The sequence below is a fragment of the Ascaphus truei genome, unplaced genomic scaffold (assembly GCF_040206685.1).
Source record: "Ascaphus truei isolate aAscTru1 unplaced genomic scaffold, aAscTru1.hap1 HAP1_SCAFFOLD_938, whole genome shotgun sequence".
Classification (NCBI taxonomy): domain Eukaryota; kingdom Metazoa; phylum Chordata; class Amphibia; order Anura; family Ascaphidae; genus Ascaphus; species Ascaphus truei.
Genome location: NW_027457277.1, coordinates 27991 through 54145, shown reverse-complemented (window position 1 = coordinate 54145; position 26155 = coordinate 27991). Strand labels below are relative to the sequence as shown.

At 43.3% G+C, this 26155-nt stretch overlaps 1 protein-coding gene and 1 long non-coding RNA gene across 2 annotated transcripts in view; one reads left to right on the top strand and one right to left on the bottom strand.

The window, feature by feature from the left end:
• LOC142486536 (cadherin-related family member 3-like) overlaps positions 1–24667 on the bottom strand; it is a 31319-nt gene extending 6652 nt beyond the window's left edge. The window contains exons 1-14 of the mRNA XM_075585118.1: positions 24344–24667; positions 22746–22942; positions 20957–21122; positions 18556–18644; positions 14367–14467; positions 12565–12669; positions 11183–11373; positions 10158–10335; positions 7726–7888; positions 6993–7083; positions 6504–6602; positions 5107–5336; positions 1891–2062; positions 1028–1272 (exon numbers count right to left, since the gene is read on the bottom strand). Coding sequence (XP_075441233.1) covers positions 1028–1272; positions 1891–2062; positions 5107–5336; positions 6504–6602; positions 6993–7083; positions 7726–7888; positions 10158–10335; positions 11183–11373; positions 12565–12669; positions 14367–14467; positions 18556–18644; positions 20957–21122; positions 22746–22942; positions 24344–24386 — 2070 coding nt within the window. The 5' untranslated portion in view covers positions 24387–24667. The remainder of the gene's footprint in view (positions 1–1027; positions 1273–1890; positions 2063–5106; positions 5337–6503; positions 6603–6992; positions 7084–7725; positions 7889–10157; positions 10336–11182; positions 11374–12564; positions 12670–14366; positions 14468–18555; positions 18645–20956; positions 21123–22745; positions 22943–24343) is intronic.
• Positions 13684–15958, top strand: LOC142486537 (uncharacterized). Its single transcript, XR_012799016.1, has 2 exons — positions 13684–13721; positions 15173–15958. It is a non-coding gene; the product is annotated as an uncharacterized LOC142486537 (long non-coding RNA).
• Positions 24668–26155: the final 1488 nt, after the last annotated feature.

Below are 26155 nucleotides of genomic sequence, written 5' to 3'. Positions count from 1 at the left end.
CGCGATTTGTCTCATACCGGCCCTCCTCCTCCTCTTCCGATGACACGGCGTCAAGAAGTTGCGGCACGTGAGGATGCATTGTCATGGCGACAGATCGCCATGTGATTTCACATTCTCATGGCAACACGTCACCATGTGATGTCGGGTCGACATGACAACGCGACTCTGCAAGGAGTGATGCCGTTCTGGAGAAGGTAAGAGACACCTACAGACAGTTGCGGATGAAAATATTTGCAGCCCATTGGTCCGTACCCCGGGTCGACACTTCCTGTAGCGCCACTGCGTCACGTGACGACACATTTCCATGACAATGCGATGCAATGTGACGTCACGTTGTTATGGCAATGCATCACCGTGTGACTTCTATGCTGCAGAAGGAGGAAGGTAAGAGACCTTAATTGAGGCCTCACGCTCTCCCCCGGCAATTATTTTGTAAGAGAGCGGGGCCTTTGTATGCCACTCCCAAATGTTGCCGCCCTAGGCCCGGGCTTTTCGGATCTAATGGGACATGCTGCTTACAGAGGCCTAGCGCTCTCTCTCGGCAACCAGTTTAATTGTTCTGGGGAAGAGCGCATGGCCTCTGTAATCAAGCCCCCCTTACACGCCCCCATCTCTCTTCCCCCTTACACTCCCCCCTATCTTCCCACCTTCCCCCTGTTCACCCCTTACACTCTCCCCTCTCTCTTCCCCCCCTCTCCATCACTCTACCACACACTCACTCAATCTTACCTTGGGGTGAAGTCTCCTCTAAGCTACTCCGGTGCTGTGCCAGTCCGGGGACTCGGCAGCTCCCTCCTCCAGCTCTCTCCTCCGATCAGTTGGAACCAACTTCCAGCGCTGACAGGAGGAGGGAGAGGATCGCAGTGACCGCCGGGCTTCTGCACAGGAAGCTGGGGAGCCGCCCGCCACCACAGCACCGGCCCACCAGGTCAAGCCCGATCACAGGATAGGTCAATCCGCCCCTCAATGTATGTAATATTAAGGAAGACCTAAACATCACTACTCAGGTGCTGGATCAGGCACTTACGTAAAAGTTAGTTGTGGGGGGAGCAGGCGTGTTCGTCCGAATGACTCTGACGGCTATCAAAACCGTTCCTGTCCTCGGCTCCTCAACGCTACCATTTTTAACATTGTCATCGATAATATTAACCACGAGACTGTATCTCTGCTGCATGTCGGCGCCATTGTCAAAATCAAAGGGAGCTTTCACAATAAGTTTAGGACCGTGCGAGCCATGAGTGGGGTCAAAAGCAAAGTGGTTATTGATGTTTCCTGAAAAATAGAATTGAAGACAAAAAGGTACAACTCCGTGCATCATTCAGTAATATATTAGATGCAGTTCCGGAAGGGATTGGGGTTATGTGGGACTTTAAGTGATAAATGTCAGGCTCCTGGAATGATGCAGTTCATTTACTCAAGTTTGTCTTTTAACATGCAGTATACTCAATGTAATTTAATGCACACCCAAATAAAATACCAGGTCCAATCCGGAAGCGTGAGCCCCCTCCCCCAGCAGCGGGACCGCGGCATGGCTATCTCCGGAGCCGTGGCTTTAAGCTTTTTCAGCGGCGGCTCCGGAGACAGGAAGTCTCACTACACCTGTATGGTAAGGGAGGCCCCAGGTGCAGGTGCCCTGAGAAGCCATTGTGTGGTGCACGCATTGTTTGGCACGTGCAGATGTAGCGCTGTGTCAGGGATTGTATCCCACCAGTGCTGACATCATGATTTTAATACATGAATTTGCTGAATTTACCACAATAGTGTAACTTCAGAACATGAAAATCCCACCCCCCCCCAAAAAAAGGGTCAGCCCGCATGATTATCAACCAAACAAGGTATTAATTTACGCATTAGAAGGAAGTGCAGGGAAATCCCAATAAAATGAAGCACCTGAAACTATTTCAAACCGCATTGAAGTGTCGCCGGAGTCTTTGTCTTTGCAGCTGAGCTTAAAGTTGTTAATATTGCTCCCCGATGTGACATTGTCAAAAATGACAGCTGTGTACCTTGATGGTTTACATGCAGGGGCTTCGTCATTCTCTTCTATGATATTAATGGTAACCTAGCAAAAATCAGGCATAGAAATCAGCAGTGTAGCATTTAGACACATTTAGAAAGTATCTAAATTACATAGATAACACAGGTACAAAATAAAAACAGTGAAGCATTTTGTAACTACAGGCCACAGGTAAGCTACTGTATGTAGGCTGCAGGTATGCTACTGTATGTAGGTTTGCAGGTAAACTACAGTATGTAGGCCACAGGTAAACTACTGTATGTAGGGCACAGGTAAGCTACTCTATGTAGGCCCACAGGTAAGCTACTGTTGTAGGTCCGCAGGTAAGCTACTGTATATAGGCCCCCAGGTAAGCTACTGTTCATACTGTAGGTCCACAGATAAGATACTGTATGTAGTTCTGCAGGTAAACTACTATATGTAATGTAGGCCTGCAGGTAAGCTACTGTACATAGGCCCCGCAGGTAAGCTACTGTATGTAATGTAGGCCTGCAGGTAAGCTACTGTACATGGGCCTGCAGGTAAGCTACTGTACATAGGCCTACAGGTAAGCTACTGTATGTAATGTAGGCCCGCAGGTAAGCTACTGTACATAGGTCTGCAGGTAAGCTACTGTATGTAGGCCCGCAGGTAAGCTACTGTACATAGGCCCGCAGGTAAGCTACTGTATGTAGGCCCGCAGGTAAGCTACTGTATGTAGGCCCGCAGGTAAGCTACTGTATGTAGGCCCGCAGGTAAGCTACTGTATGTAGGCCCGCAGGTAAGCTACTGTACATAGGCCCGCAGGTAAGCTACTGTATGTAGGCCCACAGGTAAGCTACTGTATGTAGGCCCACAGGTAAGTTGTAGTTTGTTTTAGAAAGAAAAATCTACTTTACATTACAATGTATAATACTTCACACCGCTGGAATGTTCCCAAGGAACACTTGAAGAGGGGTCCCCCCTCTCCCCTTTTTTTCGTGTATAGGAAGCAGGGCGTCTCTGGAGCTGAACCACATTAGTTTGATTTCCAGGGACTCCCTGCTTCCTGAGATAACTTACCTCCAAAGGTGCCCCCAGTACTGTCCCCTCCAGGGGACACAAAATGGAGGTTTAAATCTCCAACATAACGCGGGCCAGTAGGAAGCTGCAATGTCGTCCCTCACGGCTTCCTATTGTCCCACGTGATGTGGACGATTTACACACGTATGAAGAACCGGAGGCACCTTGACTCCCCCTCCCCCACCCCCCCATGAAATGCTAATAAACTCATTATTCACCTGTTTTGCTATATAATTAAAATAAAAGATGAGCCACTGAACGAGCCACCAGTGCTATAGCAGGAACTGATTGGGCTACCTTTGCTGAAGCTGGAACTGATTGAGCCACCTGTGCTGAAGCAGGGACTAATTGAACCACCTGTGCTGAAATTGGGATATCCTCAAAACCTGACCAGTTGGGGGGGGGGGGGAGGGGAGAGATCTTGAGGCTGGAGTTGATCCCCCTGGTACAGATGAGCGTTGGTGCTGGATTTCATTTCCCATTGAACAAACATATACAAATGACGACCTTGTTTTGCACATGCTTCCATTACAGAATTGTTATGGGATCAGAAAACGCAATAAGTTAATAAAACAATAATATTATCTGAAGATGCTCTTCATGACAAGTTGCGCGCTCAGTGCCAGCTATCACGAAACCAGCGAAGCACAATATATATGCAACTATACAGAAATAATGCTCAATGACGTTATTATTCCTGCAAGTCTGCATACTTCTAGGAAATAGCTAGAAATTCCTCCCACAAAAATGGTATAATAGTGCAAATAACTGTTATTATTCTAATGCCTTTCAATAGCATACGGAGGGGGGGGGGGGAGATCTATGAATTGAAATCCAGACTCCAATTGCTACCCAGAAAGTATTTCCCTAGCAATCTAAGATAAGTACAGTATTGACTAGTTGAACAAATAAAGCAGAATTACACAGCATCTTATAATCAGAAACTGACACTAACATCCTAGAAGGTGATTTGTGATATAAGAATAGCATGTGGAATACAATACGTTTGACATCTTCCCATTGAAAACGATGCGTGTCTGACAATCCCGTGTTTGCTCTTCTGACCCGTCAACTAACCCGCCGCTAATTTTGAAATGATAATAAATGAGGTGCGCTGTAATTGGCATTCACATCGCTCCCCCTCCTCCTGAAGGTATTATTTTCCATTTACTCTGCAAATGGATTTCAACTGTTTGGAAAAGACAGTCACAAACTGGAACAGCTGAAGGGGTTTGCTAAGGAAATATTTCAGAAAACAAGTCCACTGCATGAAGAGCGATGCATTATTTTTGAAGCACCTGCTTAAAGCATCAATAATACAGGCGCATATTTACTAAGCAATGCTTTACCATAGGACAGGGGTCTCCAAACTCAGTTCCCAAGGGCCGTCGACAGGCCGGCTTTTATGAATATCCCTGCTTCAGCACAGGTGGCTCAATCAGTGAAGACCGAGCCACTGATTGAGCCACCTATGCTGAAGCAGGGATATCCATAAAAGCCGGCCTGTTGACTGAGGACTGAGTTTGGAGACCCCTGCCATAGGAGACCTCTAAGCACGGGAAGATACTTTATGGCACATTCACATGAACTGGCTCTAATGTGCCGTGTGGTTATGGCACCGTTCAGTAAATACATCAACCCTATTGTGCACAGTATGGCTATTGTAAATCCCTAATATAAACATCCCTGTGGAAACCTCTAATTGGGGTGAAGCCCTCTTTTAACACCTAGCCAGTAGACACATCTATTTTAGGTAGAATATACTTGACATTGGTGCCTCTTGTGTTCCTTTCTGCTCTAATCACCCCAAAAAATTCAAAATCCTGGAAAAATGAGAGATAAATGCTAAAGTATCCATGCCAGACACCTAGATCTGAGATACAGAAAGCACAATGATATTTCGAGCTGGTGTATCCCAGACCCAAGCAAATCATGAAACCCACAAGGTTATCCGTAGGCCGTCCACCAAGCGTTATCTTCCATAGCCAACCCTAATATATTAAGCTTGTACAGTATGATATAGATGTGTTTATGTCCATTTTACTTACTATTGCTTGTGCTTTTCGAGGATTGATTGGGTCACAGTCCACAGCCTCGATGGTCAGTGTGTAGGATGGGACCATTTCAAAATCCGGGCGAGTTATTAATTGTATGACTCCATATGCTGGATCTATCCAAAATCTATTAATAGCGCCCATGTTGCCACTGAGTATTTTGTACCTTACACAGGTTGGGCGATCTTTGTCTGTAGCAGTCACTTTTCCAACAGTGGTGTGAGCTATGTATAAAAGAACGCTACTGTATTTATATGGCAGGGGAATTGGCTGTATATTATTTCGCTCAGAAAGGCAAAGTAGAGAAGTGCAACATTTTCGTTGAAGTTCACCAAGCAGGAGAAATTGGGGTGGGCAGGGGTTGTAACAAATGTCATGGAAATTTCCAAAATTCCCTCCATTTCCCCCCCCCCCCAAGCATTAAAAGTCAATGTGCTGGTCACATGACCCTAAATGCAGGTCACATGACCCTTTCAAAACTGTGACAAAAAGTGGTAACATTCTGGTTAAAATGCCGAAATTTTGACCGACACAAATATTGCACAAAAAAAAAAAAAAAAAATGTAGAGAAGTACGCAAAAAAAATAATGCACATTTGTAAAAGACGTTAACGGGTGACGCTATCTAAACATGATAAAGCTCAACCCCCTTATAACGCTGTGCTTGGGGTCCAAAGAATCACATCGCGTTATAAGCGGATCGCGTTAGAAATAATGTGCAATTGTATGTATGGTACAATAAAGTATTTAAGATCCCAACAATCGTGTTGTAAAGTATTCATAAATACGGAAATTGGGAGCCACGCTTGCATCGCGTTATAAGCGGATTCGCGTTGTAACGGATCGCGTTATAACGGGGTTTAGCTGTACATACATGCATCATACATACATACACCATAAATCTCTACTAAGCAGTAACATGCAATATGTGAGAGCACTCAATAAACACGGGAAAGTCTGTGAGATTTACAGACCCCACTTATTGCAATTACAGCTACAGCCCCAACCGGAGCCTTTTCTAACCACTGCACTCAATGTTGTCAAACAAGACATGACATGACTAACTAATACTATAATTCTATACTTAGCGCCAGCCGTGTGTGCAGTGCCTTCCTGTATAGGGATACAAACAATATACTGTAATATATATGGATGCTTATGCAATGCAGAGAATATACCACCAGACATAGTGTCATTAATTTAAAACTGGATTGACAATTCAAAACTTTTCAATTATAATCCAGGAATCTGTAATGCAGCAAATTTCAATATCCTACATTAAAAAAAGCATCTAAAAAAGTGTAGAGATACAAATGTCGATGAAACATTAAAAAGTGGCACAAATAGAGACTAGATAGATCGATTTACAGTAAGCACTTAATGAATACGTACCTCCAGAGGTTTCTCGAACTGTAAAAGTATATGTAGTTGGATTAAATACAGGATCAAAATTATTTACTGAAGTAACAGACACTATGATTGTAGCAGTCACTGCAAGAGAAATCATAATAACAGATATTCAAATGAAACAGAAATACTGAATATAGAAGTGTATGTGCGTGTCTGTGAGTGCGTGTGTGTGTGTGTGTGTGTGTGTGTGAGTGTGCATGCGTGTGTGAGTGTGAGTGTGTGTGTGTGTGTGTGCGTGTGCGTGTGTCCAATTAACATATTTCCCAGGTATCTCAGGGGTGCCCATTTCTTGGGCACAGGAATATTTAATAATCATCAATGTTTGTGGTACTGTATGTTATCTGAATGAGCAAGAGGAAAAAGATAATATTTGTGATAAAAAAACAAAGACAATGAAACAATTTCAGTCTTCCCAAATCAGCATCATTCATATTTACAAGTTAGCATTCTCACACATGTCTTTTGTATTACCTGTATGTGATGGGTCAGTTGAATCAGACACTGATATCATCATCTCATAAGATGTAGCTGGATCCTTGTCATAGTCTAACACAATTTTTACCTGTTAAAAATACATTGCCCCAAGCAGAATATAAAACTGCAGTTAATATAGCTATTAGAAATTAAAATATTACTAAAAGGAGTTATGAATATACAACAAATACAATCAGACGTAACATACATGTTGTTTAAGATGACTTAAACCCGCTGAGCGCGCTTGGCGCGTTTACATCTGTAAATGTGGATCTGCATGGCCACGCTGACGTGATGCGCTCGTGCAGGGCACGTGTGCTCTCCCAAGCTCGGTGCTTGGGGAGACAAAGAAAATTGATTTTGAAGTGCGCTCAGCAGCAGTCAATGCACACAGCACACACACAGCCTCACACCCACAAACACACAAATAGCCCAGATCCACGCACCCTTGCAGGCACTTGCAAAATTATGCAGGACAGCCTGCGCTCATGCTTGGAGAGTTGGTGATGTCACCGCTCTCAGCGGCAGCGTGGTCGCAGCCTTATATTTATACCCGATAGAAAATGATTGCCAAAAAAGATACAGATTTTACAGTTCTATTAAGATACCTTCTGCTTCTGTCATTAATAACATAATTTTCCAGATGAATGGAGCTCAGCATCAAATCATGCAACAATATATACAGTATATATGCAGTTGCTATAATATATGGGCCACACAATAAACGCACCTGTATAATTTGCGGTGTGCTTGCTCCTTGCTGAAATAATTGTCCAACACCAAGTGGGCCACTGCTGGGGGTGTATGCCAGGGTATTCGGTGGGACGTCGGCATCGTGGCACTTTAAAGTAGCAACAACTGTATCTATTGCAATGGCTTCTGGTTTGGCAAAACTAGTTAAAAATGATTTATTATCACTCAGCTAAGATCCATTAATCAACACTATTTATTGATACATGTTTACCTTGTGCTAAACAAAAACAAAGTACGGTAGATAGTTTGAGTAGGAAGCAAAGTTTACAGTGTCCTGGCTGGTTGAGTGGTCCAGAATTCACTGAGAGATACAGAATTCACTGAGAGATACAGAATTCACTGAGAGATACAGAATTCACTGAGAGATACAGAATTCACTGAGAGATACAGAATTCACTGAGAGATACAGAATACACTGAGAGATACAGAATTCACTGAGAGATACAGAATACACTGAGAGATACAGAATTCACCGAGAGATACAGAATTCACTGAGAGATACAGAATTCACCGAGAGATACAGAATTCACCGAGAGATACAGAATTCACTGAGAGATACAGAATTCACTGAGAGATACAGAATTCACTGAGAGATACAGAATTCACTGAGAGATACAGAATACACTGAGAGATACAGAATTCACTGAGAGATACAGAATACACTGAGAGATACAGAATTCACTGAGAGATACAGAATTCACTGAGAGATACACAATTCATCGAGAGATACACAATTCATCGAGAGATACAGAATTCACAGAGAGATACAGAATTCACTGAGAGATACAGAATTCACTGAGAGATACAGAATTCACTGAGAGATACAGAATTCACTGAGAGATACAGAATTCACTGAGAGATACAGAATTCACTGAGAGATACAGAATTCACTGAGAGATACAGAATACACTGAGAGATACAGAATTCACTGAGAGATACAGAATTCACTGAGAGATACAGAATTCACTGAGAGATACAGAATTCTCTGAGAGAGATACAGAATTCGCTGAGAGATACAGAATTCGCTGAGAGATACAGAATTCGCTGAGAGATACAGAATTCGCTGAGAGATACAGAATTCACTGAGAGATACAGAATTCGCTGAGAGATACAGAATTCACTGAGAGATACAGAATACACTGAGAGATACAGAATTCACTGAGAGATATAGAATTCACTGAGAGATAAAGAATTCACTGAGAGATACAGAATTCACTGAGAGATACAGAATTCACTGAGAGATACAGAATTCACTGAGAGATACAGAATTCACTGAGAGATTCAGAATTCACTGAGAGATACAGAATTCACTGAGAGATACAGAATTCGCTGAGAGATACAGAATTCGCTGAGAGATACAGAATTCGCTGAGAGATACAGAATTCGCTGAGAGATACAGAATTCACTGAGAGATACAGAATACACTGAGAGATACAGAATTCACTGAGAGATATAGAATTCACTAAGAGATACAGAATTCACTGAGAGATACAGAATTCACTGAGAGATACAGAATTCACTGAGAGATACAGAATTCACTGAGAGATACAGAATTCACTGAGAGATACAGAATTCACTGAAAGATACAGAATTCACTGGGCTGGTAAGACTGTGTTCCAACACATTTCTGTCCATCATATAGATTGTAAGTAAAAACAGGAAAGATTAAAGAGAACTAGTCACCCCACTAAACAGAAGTTGGCAATTACAAGTAAGTCATTTTCATTGTGCTCCCTGTATCAAAGCATTTTGCTCTGATTTTGCACCTGTCTTCTCCAGCTTGCACCTTAGGGAGAGTCAGTAGGACGCATTGGGGAGGAGTTACATGGTGCTTAGATTATAATGAGATGTATCACATTCTGCGTCTCTGCTCCAGCTTGCACCTTGGGGAGAGTCAGTAGGAGGAGTTGGGGGGAGTTACACGGTGCACAGATTATAATGAGATGTATCACATTCTGCGTCTCTGCTCCAGCTTGCACCTTGGGGAGAGTCAGTAGGAGGAGTTGGGGGGAGTTACATGGTGCACAGATTTTAATGAGATGTATCACATTCTGCGTCTCTCTGTGCCACTCTCCCTTTTATTTGCCCACCAAAATCTGCCATATATCAATGTAAGAAACTGTTCTTACATATGCCGCAACAGAGCATCTAAACACACGTTTCTTTACATTGACACATAGACCCCTTAGCTGTTATAGTCGATTACTGTACTATTAGTGGAAGTATTTGATGACTGAAGTAATTCATGACTTGATTCTAGACTCCATTCATTCAGAGAAGTTTTTCAATGAGAATGAATGGCATTGCTTTCTTACTATAAATGTACATAGGTAGAGTGGAGATCAAGTTGTCATTATCTACTCTGAATTCATATATGTCCGGTATTAAACAACACTCACGGCTGCTCACCTGTATAAGTACTGATCACAGAATGGGGGATTATCATTAATTGGAAGAACATGTGCCGTAGCTGAAATTGAAGCACATTTAGCGTCTCTGTCGCACACTTTGACCACGTACGACTGGACATTCACAAACCCGGTCTCTTCACTGTCCATTCTGGAAATAATGATGACAGTTCCACTTTCTGTGGGATTGAAAACATTTTATGAACGTCAGAAAGGGGGTTTCCTGCACAGGAAAGTCACATATTTCACGTATCTGATCCTATTTGTGACTTTTATAAAGGTAATTAAGAAGTATTTTCATTGTTTACATTCTAGGGTAACTCACATTAGCTACTATTGATGCCTCTTCATTAAGGCATTTCAAATATATTAAAAGAGGAATCTCTAATAATGAGTTTAGTAAATGGTGGTCATTACTTTATGGAATTGGGACACATCTCCTTAACAACTCTGAGCTCTTCTGGTGTTTCAGATATTATAAATATGCATGACATCAACATTTGCTATTAGACAGTATTATACATCATGAGCAGGTTAGCATCTAATGACATTTTAAATGTAGTTAAGAGAGAATAATCCATTGTCTTGCTAGCAAAATTACAATTCAGAGAGTAATGTTATTTCTAAATAATCTAGGATTATTACTCCCCAGGTGTTAATCTTGTAGAATCTACCCACACATCCTATCCATCCTTATACATAGTTATATAGTTACAGTATATCCATCGAGTTCAACCTATGTTAAATTTAGTCGACAGATACTTATCCTATATTTGTACTTAGAGTATTTTGATTCAGAGGAAGGCAAACAAAACCCCAGTGAAACATCCAATAAATTCTTATAGGAGGGGAAAATAAATTCCTTCCTGACTCCAATATTGGCAATCAGATTTTCCCCTGGAACCACATCCTTCCCATGTTTACTTATTTGGTGTATCCCTGTACAGTACATCAAATACAGTAACATGAGAACATATCTCTAAGACTACAGACCGAGGCGGATGTTTACTTCTAAGCATCAGGCACCTTTATCAGTGGTGAAGTAAGTATTTCCTGGATCCAAAAGAAAAGTGAGATCATTCATTTGGTCATCATCAGAAGCAGTGCATGTGGTCACAGTTGTGCCTATAGGAAGCTCCTCGTCCAGTTTAATAGTCACTCTGCTTCCCGATGTTTTCGCCTCTGTAGTAATTATCCCATTTGTGATACTGGAAAAGCTAGTTTAAGCAAAAGTTATAATGACAAAGTTACAACAAGCTGCCAGTACTGGCATGGGTTCAAGTGTATGTTAGAGCAAAACATAATCCTGATAAGGCTGTATAACCAATATTTTGATATACCTCAAATTCTTTAATAAGGTACAGGATGGCAGCATCTTTCAGAGAAAAGGAGACATTGGGGACAAGAAGTGAAGGTTTGAAGGATGATAGGCTCAAGGGACATGTGAGGAACAGAACTCCAGCGACAGGGTAAGAATGGGGAGTAGAGATGTGGGAACTACGGGCATTTTAGTTCACAAATTTGTTGGGTGAGTTTTATGTTAAAAAAAAAAAAAAGCACAAAATGTTACCCTTTTCCTCCATTATTTTGCAACCTGATCAAAGTAGTTTTACTTATACTGGTGTACTATCTAAATGCATCGAATACGGAACCGTCGGAAGTCATATTGCATACAGATCGTGTGTGAGAAAGGGCTAGCGGCTGACATTTGGTACTTGTGATTCTACGGTTGCTCTTGCTGACAAGTTGCTTGTGCCTGAAAGATTGAAAATACATTGAATTCACTGGACATCTCATGCTTATCCTTGGGTGACCCTGCCACATAACTGCACACTTTGTTTCTTTAGAAAATAAGCAGAAATAACTGGATCGCAAACTTAAAGATGGCAGCAGAAGTTTCTTTAGAAGAAAGCTGCCGTGTGGATTTTGTACTGCACAAATATATATATTTTTATATATTTATTTTTTTTACACACTTTTTTCATATTAATTACATCCCTTATAATATTCATTACATCTCTTATTATTATATTAATTACATCTCTTATTATTATTATATTAATTACATCTCTTATTATTTTATTCATTACATCTCTTATTATTATTATATTAATTACATCTCTTATTATATTCATTACATCTCTTATTATTATTATATTCATTACATCTCTTATTATTATATTCTGTACATCTCTTATTTTATTACTCTGAATACTTTTTGCTGAAATGTTTGTACACTTTGTACAAGTCGGAAACGTTGCAGCTTCAGAATGACGTCCCTTTCTTCCCGCACAATTTGTTGCGAGTCCCCCACATGTCTCGGAGTACTTGGCCCTCTCCGAATGATACTCCCGTGAGCAGACATTTATAAAGCAAAGTATACGAGTATTCCACTAGTAAATACTTACACGCACGTCAGTGTCGGAGCGTTATCATTCCTATTAGTGACATAGATCTTTATGTTCGCAGTACATGCAAGAGCAGTGTCACTTATGGTTACAGTTATTGTGTAGCTGAAAGAAAATGTAAAAATATTGATACACAAAGACAGTTCAACCCCACACAACAACCCCGTAAGCTCAAAATCCAGACCCACCACACCATATACTGTATATCAAAAAGGAGTGCACTTTGACGTGTGTGTGTGTGTAGAATTTAATTGGTACAATTGTTTGGACGTCTGTGACCCCCTCCTCCCTGTTTCCAAGCTCACCCTGCCCAAATTTAAGTGGGAATGTCCTGTGCATTAAGGCTAAGGCCCCGCTGCATGCGCCCGCACGGCCGCCTTGCTTGCTGGCGGCGAGTGCAATTCACTGCACCGCGATCTGCGGTCTGCAGTGAATTTTTTTGCGGCACGGGCCATGTGACCAAAACGGGTGGGGGGCGCGGCCATGACGTGAGGGGGCGGGACCGCCCCACAGCGCAGCACTGCAGCCGCCCCTCAGCCCCCTCGGCCCCATGGCACCCTCGGCCCCCTCAGCCCCTCACACACACACAGGCACCCTCACACACACACAGGCACCCTCACACACTCACAGGCACTCACACACACACAGGCACCCTCACACACACACAGGCTCACAGGCACTCACACACACACAGGCACTCACATACACACAAATACACACAAATACACACGGGGGGGTGAATCGGAAAGGGGATCAGAGCAGGAGGGGAATCGGAAGTGGGATCGGAGCAGAGGGGGGAAATCGGAGCAGGGGGTGAGTGGAACGGGGGGGATCGGAGCAGGGGGGGAATCAGAGGGGGGAATTCGGAATGGGAGGGTGAATATCACGGGGGGGATCGGAGCAGGGGGGGGAAATCGGATTGGCTGCTGGGATCCAATCCGTGATTGGTTCCCTTGCATGCCACGTGATGCGGCACTCGCCGAAATCACAAGCTCCTTGTAGCTCCTGCTGGCTGACGCGTCACAGCACGCAGTCAGCCATGGCGGAAGGAGCCAGCGGGGACCTCAACAACAGAGGCAAGCAGTTGGTGGTCCGCGGCCGCGCGCGCTGCTGGCCGCCGCAGGACCAAAGCCTAAGACTTCTTCCTCATATTAGAGGTAAAGAGAATGTTTGCAGAGATAGTGTTAGGAGTTGCAGAAAGAGGGCACACCTTGATGTGGTCTGCGAGCTTACAACGCTTTGGCCAAAGAATTTAACTAAGTGACTCACACTTACGAGAAAAGAACAGATAAGTATTTAACTATGAGTTGTCACATTGGATGTAGCATTGGGGTTCTCTGTCTTTTGTTAAGAAGGACAGTTCAGCAACATAAAAGCATTAAAGCAGCAGTTCCTCCCGCCATGCACCCACTTTTTTCCATAGGTGGGAGGCAGGGGGTCTCCTGCATTTATTTCAGCTGCAGGTAGCCCCTGGTTCCTGAGATACATACTGCGAACGCTAGCACTGGTACTTCCTGGGTTTAATACCCCCCACGCACCCCCCTGGACGACTTCGTGGCTTCCTTTTGACCCATATAAGCGAGAGCTTTAAACCGCCATTTTGTTTTTGTTTCTCCTGGAGGGGACCATATTGGCTCTGCCTTTACAGTTATGTAACTCAGGAACCAGTGGGTCCTCGGAGCTGAAAGGAACGCGGTTCAGCTTTGGAGACCCCCTGCTTTTAACCCAATGTTAAAACAAAATGAGTGAGAACTACTGCTTTAAAGCCAATGGACAAAAGACCGAGACTATGTAGGAATTACCTTTTTGTAGTACTCTCATAATCGAAAGTCTTGGTGGTTGAAATTGCTCCTGAGTTATCAATCTCAAATCCAGTGCTCCCAGGTACAATTGTGATGGAATACTGTGAGCAAAACAAATAATAATGAGCTAAAAATCAATGTTAAAATGAAGTAACATACAGTACAAACGTATACTTTACTGACCTGTCTTATAAAAGCAAAACAGCCACAATCAGTTTGCATAATGAAACAAGAGACTGTTATTTGACAGGGTTGACGCATGGATTTTTGTCAGGCTATGAATCCATATCATTAGAGGACAATTATTCATGAATATGATGGCTGTGTCTGCTTGTTATAAAGGGTGGCTACTTTTCAAAAGCTAAAAGTGTCACATGTTAAGGGCCTTAAAGATCACATATACTGTATTTGACACACAGGATAATCTACTCTCAGCCCCTCCAATACAAACACTTAATTTTCTTGGGTAGAAACTTCCATCCATCATTATGCCGGCAATGATCATTAAAAATGTATTATTACCACAGTATTGCGAATCAGACTTCATGTCATCGTGAGATCTTGGTCCAGTCCTTAAGTCTAAACCTAAAGCATCCTTGTTACCCAAAATTTAACTTTTCCATGGACAATTGCTAATTTGAATAGAATCTCAAAGACATGGAGCTAGGTTGGCTTACAGTTCTGAACAAAACATTGAATAGCATAACTTATAAATCTTATATACAAATAATGATCATAAAAACAACTAATGTAACAATAGTGTATTAAATAAAACTTTCCTCTCTTTCCCGGCGGCCTTGGTTTAGTGCTCTCCCCTGACGAAAGTCCAGGCGAATCGCGTAGGGTGTTTGTAAGACACGAGGCGGAGGACAGAGCCAGGCCGCAGTACCACGAGACGGGAGTTCGGAAGTCACATGATGCAGAAGTGGCAATCGGATGTCACGGTGGTGGTGTCTTGCAGAAATCTCAAATGTACTTGTCGGACCAAAATGTAGCAGCGTCGACGCGCGCATCGCCGCGGGCACTTGAGGAACCACAGTAGGAAATCTGGAAAGAGTCCCGGAAGTGCACACGCACGTAGCAACGCCGCCACCTTGAGTGTAGCCTAATGCAGCTCACATGCTACATCAGGGTTGCGCCAACTTTTAAGTCTGTAGCCCCCTGCCTGCTCTCCCCCTCTGCTTTTGTCCGGCGTCGTCTGGCGTCACAATGTCATGTGACGTTGCTTTACCATGGCAACGTGCCATCCTGTGATGCTGCTGCATCATTTGACGTTGCGTTGCCATGGCGACGCATCACCAGAAGCCACGGAAGGCAAGGTCAGTGAAGCATACAGAGGCTTGGCGCGCTCCTCATGGGCATTACATTGAAATGCTTTGGGGAAGAGCGCGGGGCCTCTGTAAGCGCCGCGCCCCCCAGTTTGTGCACCCCTGTGCCACATCATTATTGTGTGATGATCTGCAAACTGCGCATAAATCAAAGTCAGAAGCGAATAGGAATTTGGGCGATTGAATGGAATGAACAGTACTGGCTTTCCTAGCAGTTTTGCAAAATGATACAATGCTCAGAAATAAAAGGCTCTTTTTAAATCACTTCAGCAAACATTCACAGTATTGACACTGTAATTAAAGAAGGGTGGGGGGCCGTGTTGGTCCTTTCTTGCATATAGTAGCATATAAACTACTTGTTGGTCCAATATAAAGTCTCATCCCCCCACTCCCTTTCCCTCCTGTGTTACTACGCAGTATTTCGAGAGTATTAGTTGCAATCTGCACTAAGAATGAAGGAGTGTAATAAAGAGTCGTTCCTAGTCCTTAGCAACTCGGTAATGAGGGCAAGAGTGTTTGTGATGTACTCAGGATAAACAAAGGGTGAAACAAAACTATCACAGAGGAGAGAACTCCATGGAAATTAATTACACAACATTGGTGTGCGATTGTGCCCTGACATTGTGCCAGCTGTACCACAGCTAGAGACATACTGCTCCTTCCATTATATAATTATAGAACACATTAAAGCATTCCATTGCATTATTTCAGTGCTGGAATTACCAGTAACCCATTCAACGAGAGGGGTTGGGCATAGCTTAGAACAGGGCAGTGTCCAGTCCTCAAAGGCCACTAACAGGGCAGGTTTTCAGGATATCCCAGCTTCAGCACAGCTGGCTCAGAAGCTTAACATGCTCTTTCATTAAAACAGTGGCCTCTCGTGTCAGTCATTGTATTGACGGCCTGGGTTACTCAAATAGATAGTAAGCTCTGTGGGTCAGAGAATCATAAAACCCTGTGTGGCTCGGAACATGTACTAAAATGAATATGTGATCATATTGTACAGATTGCATTAGTAAATGCTTTGGAAAAGCTGAAAACGTTGATATTAACATTATACTGATGTGGATGACCATGGATTTGCAACGACGGATGTAATTCTCATTTCTAATGTGAGCTTTAACAAAACGAAATACTTCTCAAAGGATCACAATCCCTATGATACTGTTGTATCATAATTGCAACAAAACACCCTAACATTTGACAATTTCCTGTAAACCAGGAAAAACTGCAATATTCCCAAGACTTGGGCCCAGGTTTACTAAGCTCAGTTAAGTCACTTAATGTGGCGTTACCCTATTTTAACATCATGTTAACACTAACGGTGTATCTTTAAAGCACAATAGTGTAATATTTGGCCACGTTTTCTCCCATACAGAATGTGGAGTTAGTTATAATGACATGAAAATGAGACGTTCTCATAACATCAAATAACCACAAAACTCCCCTAAGGTTAACTTTGTGACTTGATGTTACGTTACTTATGTTATATCGAAACCTGGCGTTACTCCTATCCAGACTATAAAATAGGGCGTGTGCAGGATCTGGGTGAGTGCAACGCCACGGTTAGGCGTTATTTGACATAATGTGTCCTCTCGTGATGGGGAGCGCAGAATCCTAACAGATGGTCCAATATTGCAATATGCTAGAGTGATAAATCTGTCTATTCAATGTTAAGGTGTCACAGCTCACATGGCCCCAAAATATAAACAGGCAGTGGTGGGAATCCAAGACTCAATCCGATATGTTGTCTGATGTGGATCCCTTCTGTTACTTGTTGCGAACGAGTTCTTCCCGGCCCTCCCGAGACATCAGTAGCACACACAGAGTATGAGATAAGTTTTATGTAGCAAAACCAAAAACATAAAAACGTGAACACGCCAAATCATAAAATGGTTAAAATCGGCATCTAAGGTGAAAAGCTCGCGCCCCGACCGACGCCGCGTCTCTAGGAATGGAGCCCCTGCCTCTGCACTCGGTTCCGATGCCGGCTCTCACTCTGTCTCATTCCGGAGATCGCGCTGGCAACCCCCTCCCCCTGTGCTGCGGTACCGATCACCGGCCCTACGCGTTTCGCTTCCACTTCGTCAGAAGCCGTGTAACTTAACTTGTCATCTGTTATGATTCTGCGCTCCCCTTCACGAGAGGACAAAATTCAAGAACTACAAGGACGGTTCAACTGCGATCTGAGTAGCATATCTTCTATATATTTAATTATTCACTTACAGTATACAGCATTTTATTGATCTTTATTACAAGTTTATTTTTGGTTATTTTTGGGGATTATTAAGAGCGCCCCCTTTTTGTACTTACAGTATCATTTTAAATAACATAGTGTTATTTCCCTCCCTCTCCACTTCTGCAAAAGTCCTATTTCGGTGAGTGGATTGGAGAAACCCCAAGACTAAAGACTAGCATAATGTCCTATTATTGGAAAGTAAAGCAAACTTATGCTACAATACTGTGATGTTACGCCTATGCTAATGAGATGTAGTTCAGACATTGTGCATATAGTTAGCTTTGCACATTCTATGATAACTCTGGAAACGCAACATCCATGCCTGTTTTAGACTTTTATGTAATTTCACGTTACAAATCCTGATTTAACAGAGCTTTGCCTTCGAGAGCAGAGTGCAAAGAGAGTATTTTGTAAGGAGATGTTAAAAAGTCTAAAAGTAGAACATAACTATACTTGAAACATGAAGCTATTATGTGTATACATGCTCGTTCACAATAAGCAATAATAGATATTATTTTCCCGGGACTTTAACTTCATTATTGCTAACATGGTTTTCAAGTAAATCAATGGAAGTTGTGTTATGCTCCATCTATCTCCAACTCTTTAAAAACAGTCAAATTACCTGCAAGACATCATTATCTGGATCCTTGGCTGCCACTTTGTAAATTACGGTGGAAACTGCCGTGTTTTCAGCAATATACACCTCCGCATCTGATGTGAAAGAGATTAGAATATCAGGGGACAGCCAAAGGCATTATTCACTACACACTTTGAGAATCGCTTGATGCCATGGAGATGTGCTGATTAAAAAAATGGAAATGGCATTGTTGCAATCAATTACACAGACAGGCAGCGTGAGAACATCAAAGGCAAGCCTTTTTTTAAAGAATATTGCAGTAAGTACAGGGATAGGAAAGCTTTGCTCTGTCTTCACTGTACAAAGCTAATGAGGAGATGGGTATACACATAAAAGTGTATACGCAGAGATACATATAGAGATTTTACTCATCTCGTACATTCATGGAAGGAGCTTGTGTATCAGAGCCAGCACTGTACCCACCTCAGCACTGCGTCTCTACACTGCGAGGCCACGCACACGCACACACTCTCGCTCATTGTGTACATTTATTTATACAATGTGTTAACAGGAAGTAATACATTGAGAGTTACCGCTCGTTTTCAAGTATGTCCTGGGCACAGAGTTAAGACAAATAATACATGGTTACAAGTACAGTTACATAAGTGAAGAGGGTATACATTATATACAATAATAATAATAATAAATAAATAATGTGTTTAAAAAATGCCTCAGTATGAGGGAAGCAGTACAAACAGGACATGCTCATTAAACCTGAGAGATATAGTTAGCATCCGCAAAGATTTTTGTTGTATTGTATGGGGTAGGCCAGGGGCGTGCAAAGTGGTGGGTGCGAAATTTTCTGGGGGGGGGGGGGCAGTGGTTACAGAGGCCCCGCCCTCTTTCCCAAGGCATTTAAATTCAATGCTGGGGGAGGCGCCAGGCCTCTGTAAATCTCTCTTACCTGATCTCAGCTGCCTCTTCAGCGTCACCATGACAACGCAGCGGCAAATGACGCCGCAGGGCCATGCCGACGCGACGTGACGTCATGACATCATATGACGCTGCAAAGCTCAGAGTAGGTAAGGGAAGGGGGGCGCGAGCAGGGGGAAGAGCTGACAGGGGGGGGCGCAAACAGAACATTTTGCTCACCCCTGGGGTAGACCCATAGAAGTCTGTTAAATACTTAACGATATGTTAACTTCAGTTAAAGTCTCGTTAAGTGCTAACGCGGATCTTCAATGCTGAGTATGCGCTAAGTGCAGTTTTCAGCCATAACGAGCTCTTGTGTTACTATAACGGACGTTAGAGCTAATGATATGCAAAAGGTGCGTTCCATCTACCAGCGCATATCCGCAGCGCTCCGTTATAGTTACAACAGGGATCTGGCGAAACGCACACAGGTGGCGTTACTCACATATTTTACAGGGTCTGGATGAGTTTAAACAAACAAAAATAGGAACAAGGCAGAGCACTGCCAAAAATGTAAGGAGGAGGCTCACATTGGTAAAATTAGGTAGATTTTATTGGATCACATAGGAAACTAGATTAAAAAAAAACAACGCACCTACGCGTTTCGGGCCAGCACGCCCTTTATCAAGGTGTGATAACTGTAGTTTATAACCTGCATTTTATATGCACAATCTGGTGCCAGTGGGTGACGTAACGCATCAACAACCAATGACCTTCGCGCTGCTACGAGAATAGAAACAGCAGCAGCTCCAATTGGTGCTTCACACGTTTGAGCATAATGAACTTTATTAAACTAATGAACATCAACAAACACATGAGTAAAGCACTGAAGACGCAGAATTAGCCCCATAATAACAACCATACAAAGTGTGCACAGAGGAATACGAGCCATAGCTAAACCTTTGGGAGCACTTAAACGAATGCTAACATACTTTCCACACTGGGTCAGAGTGAGGCCGCGGTTATGTATGATTTAACTATCATATTCTTATTTACCGGGGTCTTTTCCTCTCTGTTATTTTTAAACTTTAATTAAACAACTATTCAGTGACCTGGTAGAAGTAACACCAGCCCTGGGTATGACAGGCTTAACGCCATGTTATTTGAAGCTGTCGCAAGGCAGCACTAACTTAACATGGCGTTAAGCCTATTCCTAATGAGATAACGGACGCTGTTTTTGCATATATTTAGCTTTGTGGAAACCCGTTGAACCCACGGAAACTAACGGACGTTACCTATTTAGGTAACATCCCGTCAGTAGTCCAGATTTAACGGACGTCTGAGGCGCTACCCCCAAGTTGGTTGCATTCTGCCGTATTGCTGATGTGTTTCTAAGAACTAACATTCTCGGTTCAGTTTTTAATTTGCTATTTTTTTTTTAATGCTAACTGGTGAAAATATAACCATTTTATCCAAAACAGAAAGATAGCTTCAAGAGTTTTCCAACCAGTGAAACGCGTCGTCACATTCATACCTTTATTAGCCAATGTTCCAGTGAATACAGGGGCCTTGTTGACTTTGGAAATCTGGATAATAATGGTCTGTGTAGCTGAAGTTCCTTTGGTATCTTCCACGAGAAATTGAAGAGTATACAGTGGAACTTTTTCAAAGTCCAGTTTAGGAACATTTGTTGTTATTAACTAAACAAGAACATTGGGGAATGTTAGTTAATGCACACAACAACTTCAAGGCAATGGGCATTAGAAATCAGGTCATTTGAAAAAGTTCAGATAAATACGCATTTTGTTTCCAGGATGGGTATTGGTGCATTAGAAAATATATTATTTCGGTTCAGAAAGTTGAAGTCAAATGCCTGCTATGTATGGCTGTGCGTCTAGTTCAAAACAAATATCTTCCTTTTCCGCGTGCAATGGCAATGAATCACCTACAGCAGGGGTGGCCGACTCCAGTCCTCCAGGGCCACCAACAGGTTTCAGGATATCCCTACTTCAGCTGAGGTGGCTCAGTTGTTGACTGGCCAACTACAGTCCTGAAGTGGCACCAACAGATCAGGGTTTACAGATATCCCTGCTCCAGCACAGGTGGCTCAATCAGTAGCTCAGTCTAGCTACTGATTGAGCCACCTGTGCTGAAGCAAGGATATCCTGAAAACCTGTCCTGTTGGTGGCCCTTGAGTAGACCCACCCCTGAGATCCATCTTCCCTGTGATGTTATCCCCTGTATATAATGTGATGTGTATGCATTGGCGGGATCAGCAATGTGTGTATATTTGAAAATGGAATGCGCAGGGCTTGGTGTTTCAGAAAAAAAGTGTGAGTAACACAAAGTGGTCTAACACCTGCCTGCAGGCCCCTACGTGAGCTGCTGTCAGATACCCTCAGTGATATTTCATTTGCTGGTTTAAAACTCAGAAGTGCTATTTGACTAGAGCAAGTTTTTCTTGTCTCTGTTACAAATTGATAGTTTCACTTTTCCCCTGGGCACGTTTCATATTTTTTTCTAACTTGTCTCCTAAATATCAGTTAAAATAAAAATACTGTATTTGCCCGATTACAGGGCGACCCTGAATATAAGGCAACCCCCTAATTTCAGCAATAGCTGTAAGGGAAAAAAATACACACACAACACACAACACACAGTGTCTCTGTCTCTGCGTCTCTCGGGTTGAGCTTCCTGCCACAAGCAACATGGCTGCTTCAGGCCCCCAAGGCGGAGCTTCCTCCGTTTTACCCTCCTACCTCATTCATCCGACTGCTGATTGGCTCGCAAAGTGGGCGGGCCCCGATTAAAAGGCGAGTATGTACTTTTCAACTTAACTTTATTGAAGAGAAAAAAAACGTTGCCTTATAATCGGGCAACAGCTGTAACTAACCCTGTTTTAACCCCTTCACTGTAGCTATGGTCAAATAGTTTGAACATCCAGAAAAGAGGTTGTCACGCTGTACATCAAGGCCCCGCTTCTCGGCCTCGATCGGCGGCACAGAGAAGGGGGCTGCCATATCTGTGCATGCGCAGAACGGGCCAGTCCGATGTCGCGCATGCTCAGAACGCGCCGGTCCAAGGTCACGCATGCGCAGAACGGGCCGGGGTCACACATGCGCAGAATGGAGGGGCTTGCCGAGGTTGCGCATGCGTAGAACGGTGCATTGCCGGTCTGCGCATGCGCACATACCGAAAATCGGCGGTTCCGCTTTCCGGGGATTTTCGCTTTGTGGCGGGCCCTTAGAACGGAACCCGTCGCAGCCCGGGGCCCACCTGTAATACGCTTATGACAATGACATCGTTTGCTACTTTCTCCATACCTCCCAGTTATTTGCTGCTTTTGGGATAATGATGAATGGATGCACCACGGGATTCGCATTAATTATAAATGGAGATCCAACTATTGAATCAAATTCAGCAGCAGTTGCAGACATTTTGGCGACCAAGGTGTTCGGCGGCGTGCTTTCTGCCAGGGTCACATTGTTGGGTATTGTTAGAGTCGGTGCAGCAGAAAGACCTGGTAGGCAGAACAAATACACTCGTTAGAATTTATGTTTTTTCCCCCTCTATCTCTAGAGCAGGGGTTCTCAACTCCAATCCTCAGGTATCCCCCCCCACCCCCCACCACCCCCCAAACAGGTCAGGTTTTCAGGATATCCCTGCTTCAGCACATATGGCTCAATCAGTCCCTGCTTCAGCACAGGTGGCTTAGGCCAGGTCCCCACTGGCTACTGCAGCGCCCGCTGTTGGGGACGCTGCAGGGACAATAGCCACTGCACAATGGGACCAAGCCCGCTGCGAGGGGGGGGGGCGCTGCGCTCTGCCGACAGGGACTCCTGCTCACAAGAGAATTGTGATCAGGAGTCACGACGGAGCGCTAAGCCACGCCCCCTGGCGGTTCAGCCAATGAGGGCGAACCTGCCGGGTGACGTCACGGCCACGCCCCGTCCCTCCCCGTCTCACGGGCGCGCGTGCAGCGGAGGTACTGGGGCCTCAGCCTTAATCAGAGGCACAGTCAAAGACTGTAAAGCCACCTGTGCTGAAGCTGGGATATCCTGAAAACCTAAGCTGTTGGGGAGGCTTGAGGACCCCTGCTCTAGAGTATGTCTCTTTGTGACGTGGTATGAGTATTTCAAAATTGAACAAACAATAACATAGCAAACTGCAGGTCAGATGCTGATAAAAAGATGGTATTTACCCAAACTGGATGGTAGTTGCGCTGATCTAACTTTTTTGTTTCTCTTTTCCGGAAGCATTCTTCTCTCTGATTTTAAGGGTATGGCAAAACCCCAAAATGCAGAAATACTGCCTTGTCTATATGTATAGCAGAGCATTCATACACTACTTCTACGACATTTAAAGGTACAGCGTTTCAGTCCCCTGCAGAAGCACCAAAGAGTGGGTTGGACTAGCCTAAATCTCCGCAGTGCCAGAGGGGCAGAGGAAGATCTGGATGCATCAAAGTTTCCCTGTTGGTTAATGTTTCCATAAATCCCCAGATATAATGGAAGAAAAAATATTTTGCTTTCAATAAGATTTTTACTTTGATTCTATTTTTTTTGGGGGGGGGGTGGCCTTTTTGCTCGGGTTTTGCAGCTGGGAGACCGTGGCACATTTGTAATAGTGCCGATCATGTCTCTGTCACATAGAAGCCACGTGGACGTCAGTAGTATCCCGATCGTCATTATCAGAATAAATAACCTGCATTGTGCAGCGATGCCGGACAGGCCCCTCCAACCCGAAAAGCATTACGTACTCAAAATAGTGCTACCAACTTGTATTGTATTACTTGTTACGCTTTTCTTTCCTTTTCATATAACATTATTTCATATACAAATATGGTGCTGATAAGTGTATACAATACAATTAGTAACTAATTAAAATGTAATATGTTAAAAAGTATGTCTTACATACTAACCTGGAAAAATGCCCACTATTAAGGCTGTCAGGAAGAGGTTCATGCTGATGTCTCAGAATCAAACTTCTGATTTCTGAACTTGTTGCACGCAAATGTATAACCAAGTAACGAGGAATGCAGAAATCCCGCTGCAATGTCTGTGTTCTTCCTGTGATTCTCAGGCAATATTTCGTAGCAAATCAATTGTGCGTTTCCAAATCAATTGTCCCCATTGCTTGTTATGTGAAGTCTGACACTCCTTGTTCCCGTGAAGTACAGTACATCAGAATAGGCTTTGCTCTCATTACTGGCACACACTGTGACAATACTCAGCAAAATACTTGGCTGTTGTGACACCTATCGCTAGAATGACACTGTTTTTATTTTGTACATTTATTTATTTATAAAATGTTTTACAAGGAAGTAATACATTGAGAGTTACCTCTCGTTTTCAAGTATGTCCTAGGCACAGAGTTATGATGACAACACATGGTTACAAATACATAGTTACATTAAGTGAACAGGGTTAAATATTATATACAAGACATTGCGGGCACAGTTAAAGATAATATATATTATAGGCGTATGTAACAGTTACAGACCAGATTAAAATTTGAGACAGCTTTAGTTTTGAAAGAACTTAGACTGGTGGTGGATGTGAGAGTCTCCGGTAGGTTGTTCCAGTTTTGGGGTGCACGGTAAGAGGAGGAGTGCCCGGATACTTTGTTGAACCTTAGGACCATGAACAGTCTTTGGAGTCTGATCTCACATGATATGTGCTGCGTGTGGTAGGGGTGAGGAGCTTGTTCAGATAGACGGGTACCTTGCCCAGAAAGTATTTGAAGGCAGGACAGGAAAGATTACTTTTGCGCCTAGACTCAAGTTATAACCAATCTAGTTCTTTGAGCATTTCGCAGTGATGTGTGTTGTAGTTGCATTGGAGGACCAAGCGGCATATTGAGTTGTAGAGGGTATAAAGTTTGCTAAGGTGAGTTTGGGGTGCCATGCCATATACTATGTCCCCATAGTATATAATTGGCATCAGTATCTGCTGTGCGATACGCTTTCTGACCAGCAGACTTAGGGAGGATTTGTTCCTATATAGTACACCTAGTTTGGCATATGTTTTGGATATCAGGGTATCAATGTGCAACCCAAATGTTAAATGGGCGTAAGACCATATGCCAAAATATTTGAAACTAGTAACAGGGTCTAGGATAGTATTAGAATTGGTTCTGATCTATGATCAGAATGATGACTTTGGGTTTATGCATACAGCACCATGCCCTTAGTTCATACAGTTTGGGCAGCAGGCACCGGATATTTATATGGACAACAGGTAGACCTCTTTCGAAATTGAAAGGGGTATTCTCAGGGGTATGGGACAGAGTTGAAAACGGGGGGTGGGGGGGGGGGGGCTGGGTTACGTTCAATATCACCTGCTAAAGAGAGTAACAGAAATTTGAGTAGTTGTTTGCAAGTTGTAAATGTGTGGTGTTTGCCATTAGAATGAGCGGTGGTTGGTGTGCTGGTTTTCAGAGTCCACCAACAGTCAGTAGATAATGCAAGGCTTTTGAGTGATCCAGGGTGTATGATGATATTGGGTGTGGGCCAGGAGGGAGAGGTTTGTAGTGTATAGATAAAGTAACATTTCCATGAGGTTACAATAAAGGACAGGGTTGAAATAAGTAGCAAGTTCAGGATCACAAAGGTAGGTAACTTTGCATGAAGCTGTTGTGAGCCAAGTGAGTGTGTGCAGAGTAAACAGCAGAGGTTTGCCTTTTCCTTGCCAAAAGGGTTTGCTGCAGTTGCAATGCTAGGGTCTGTTCAAGG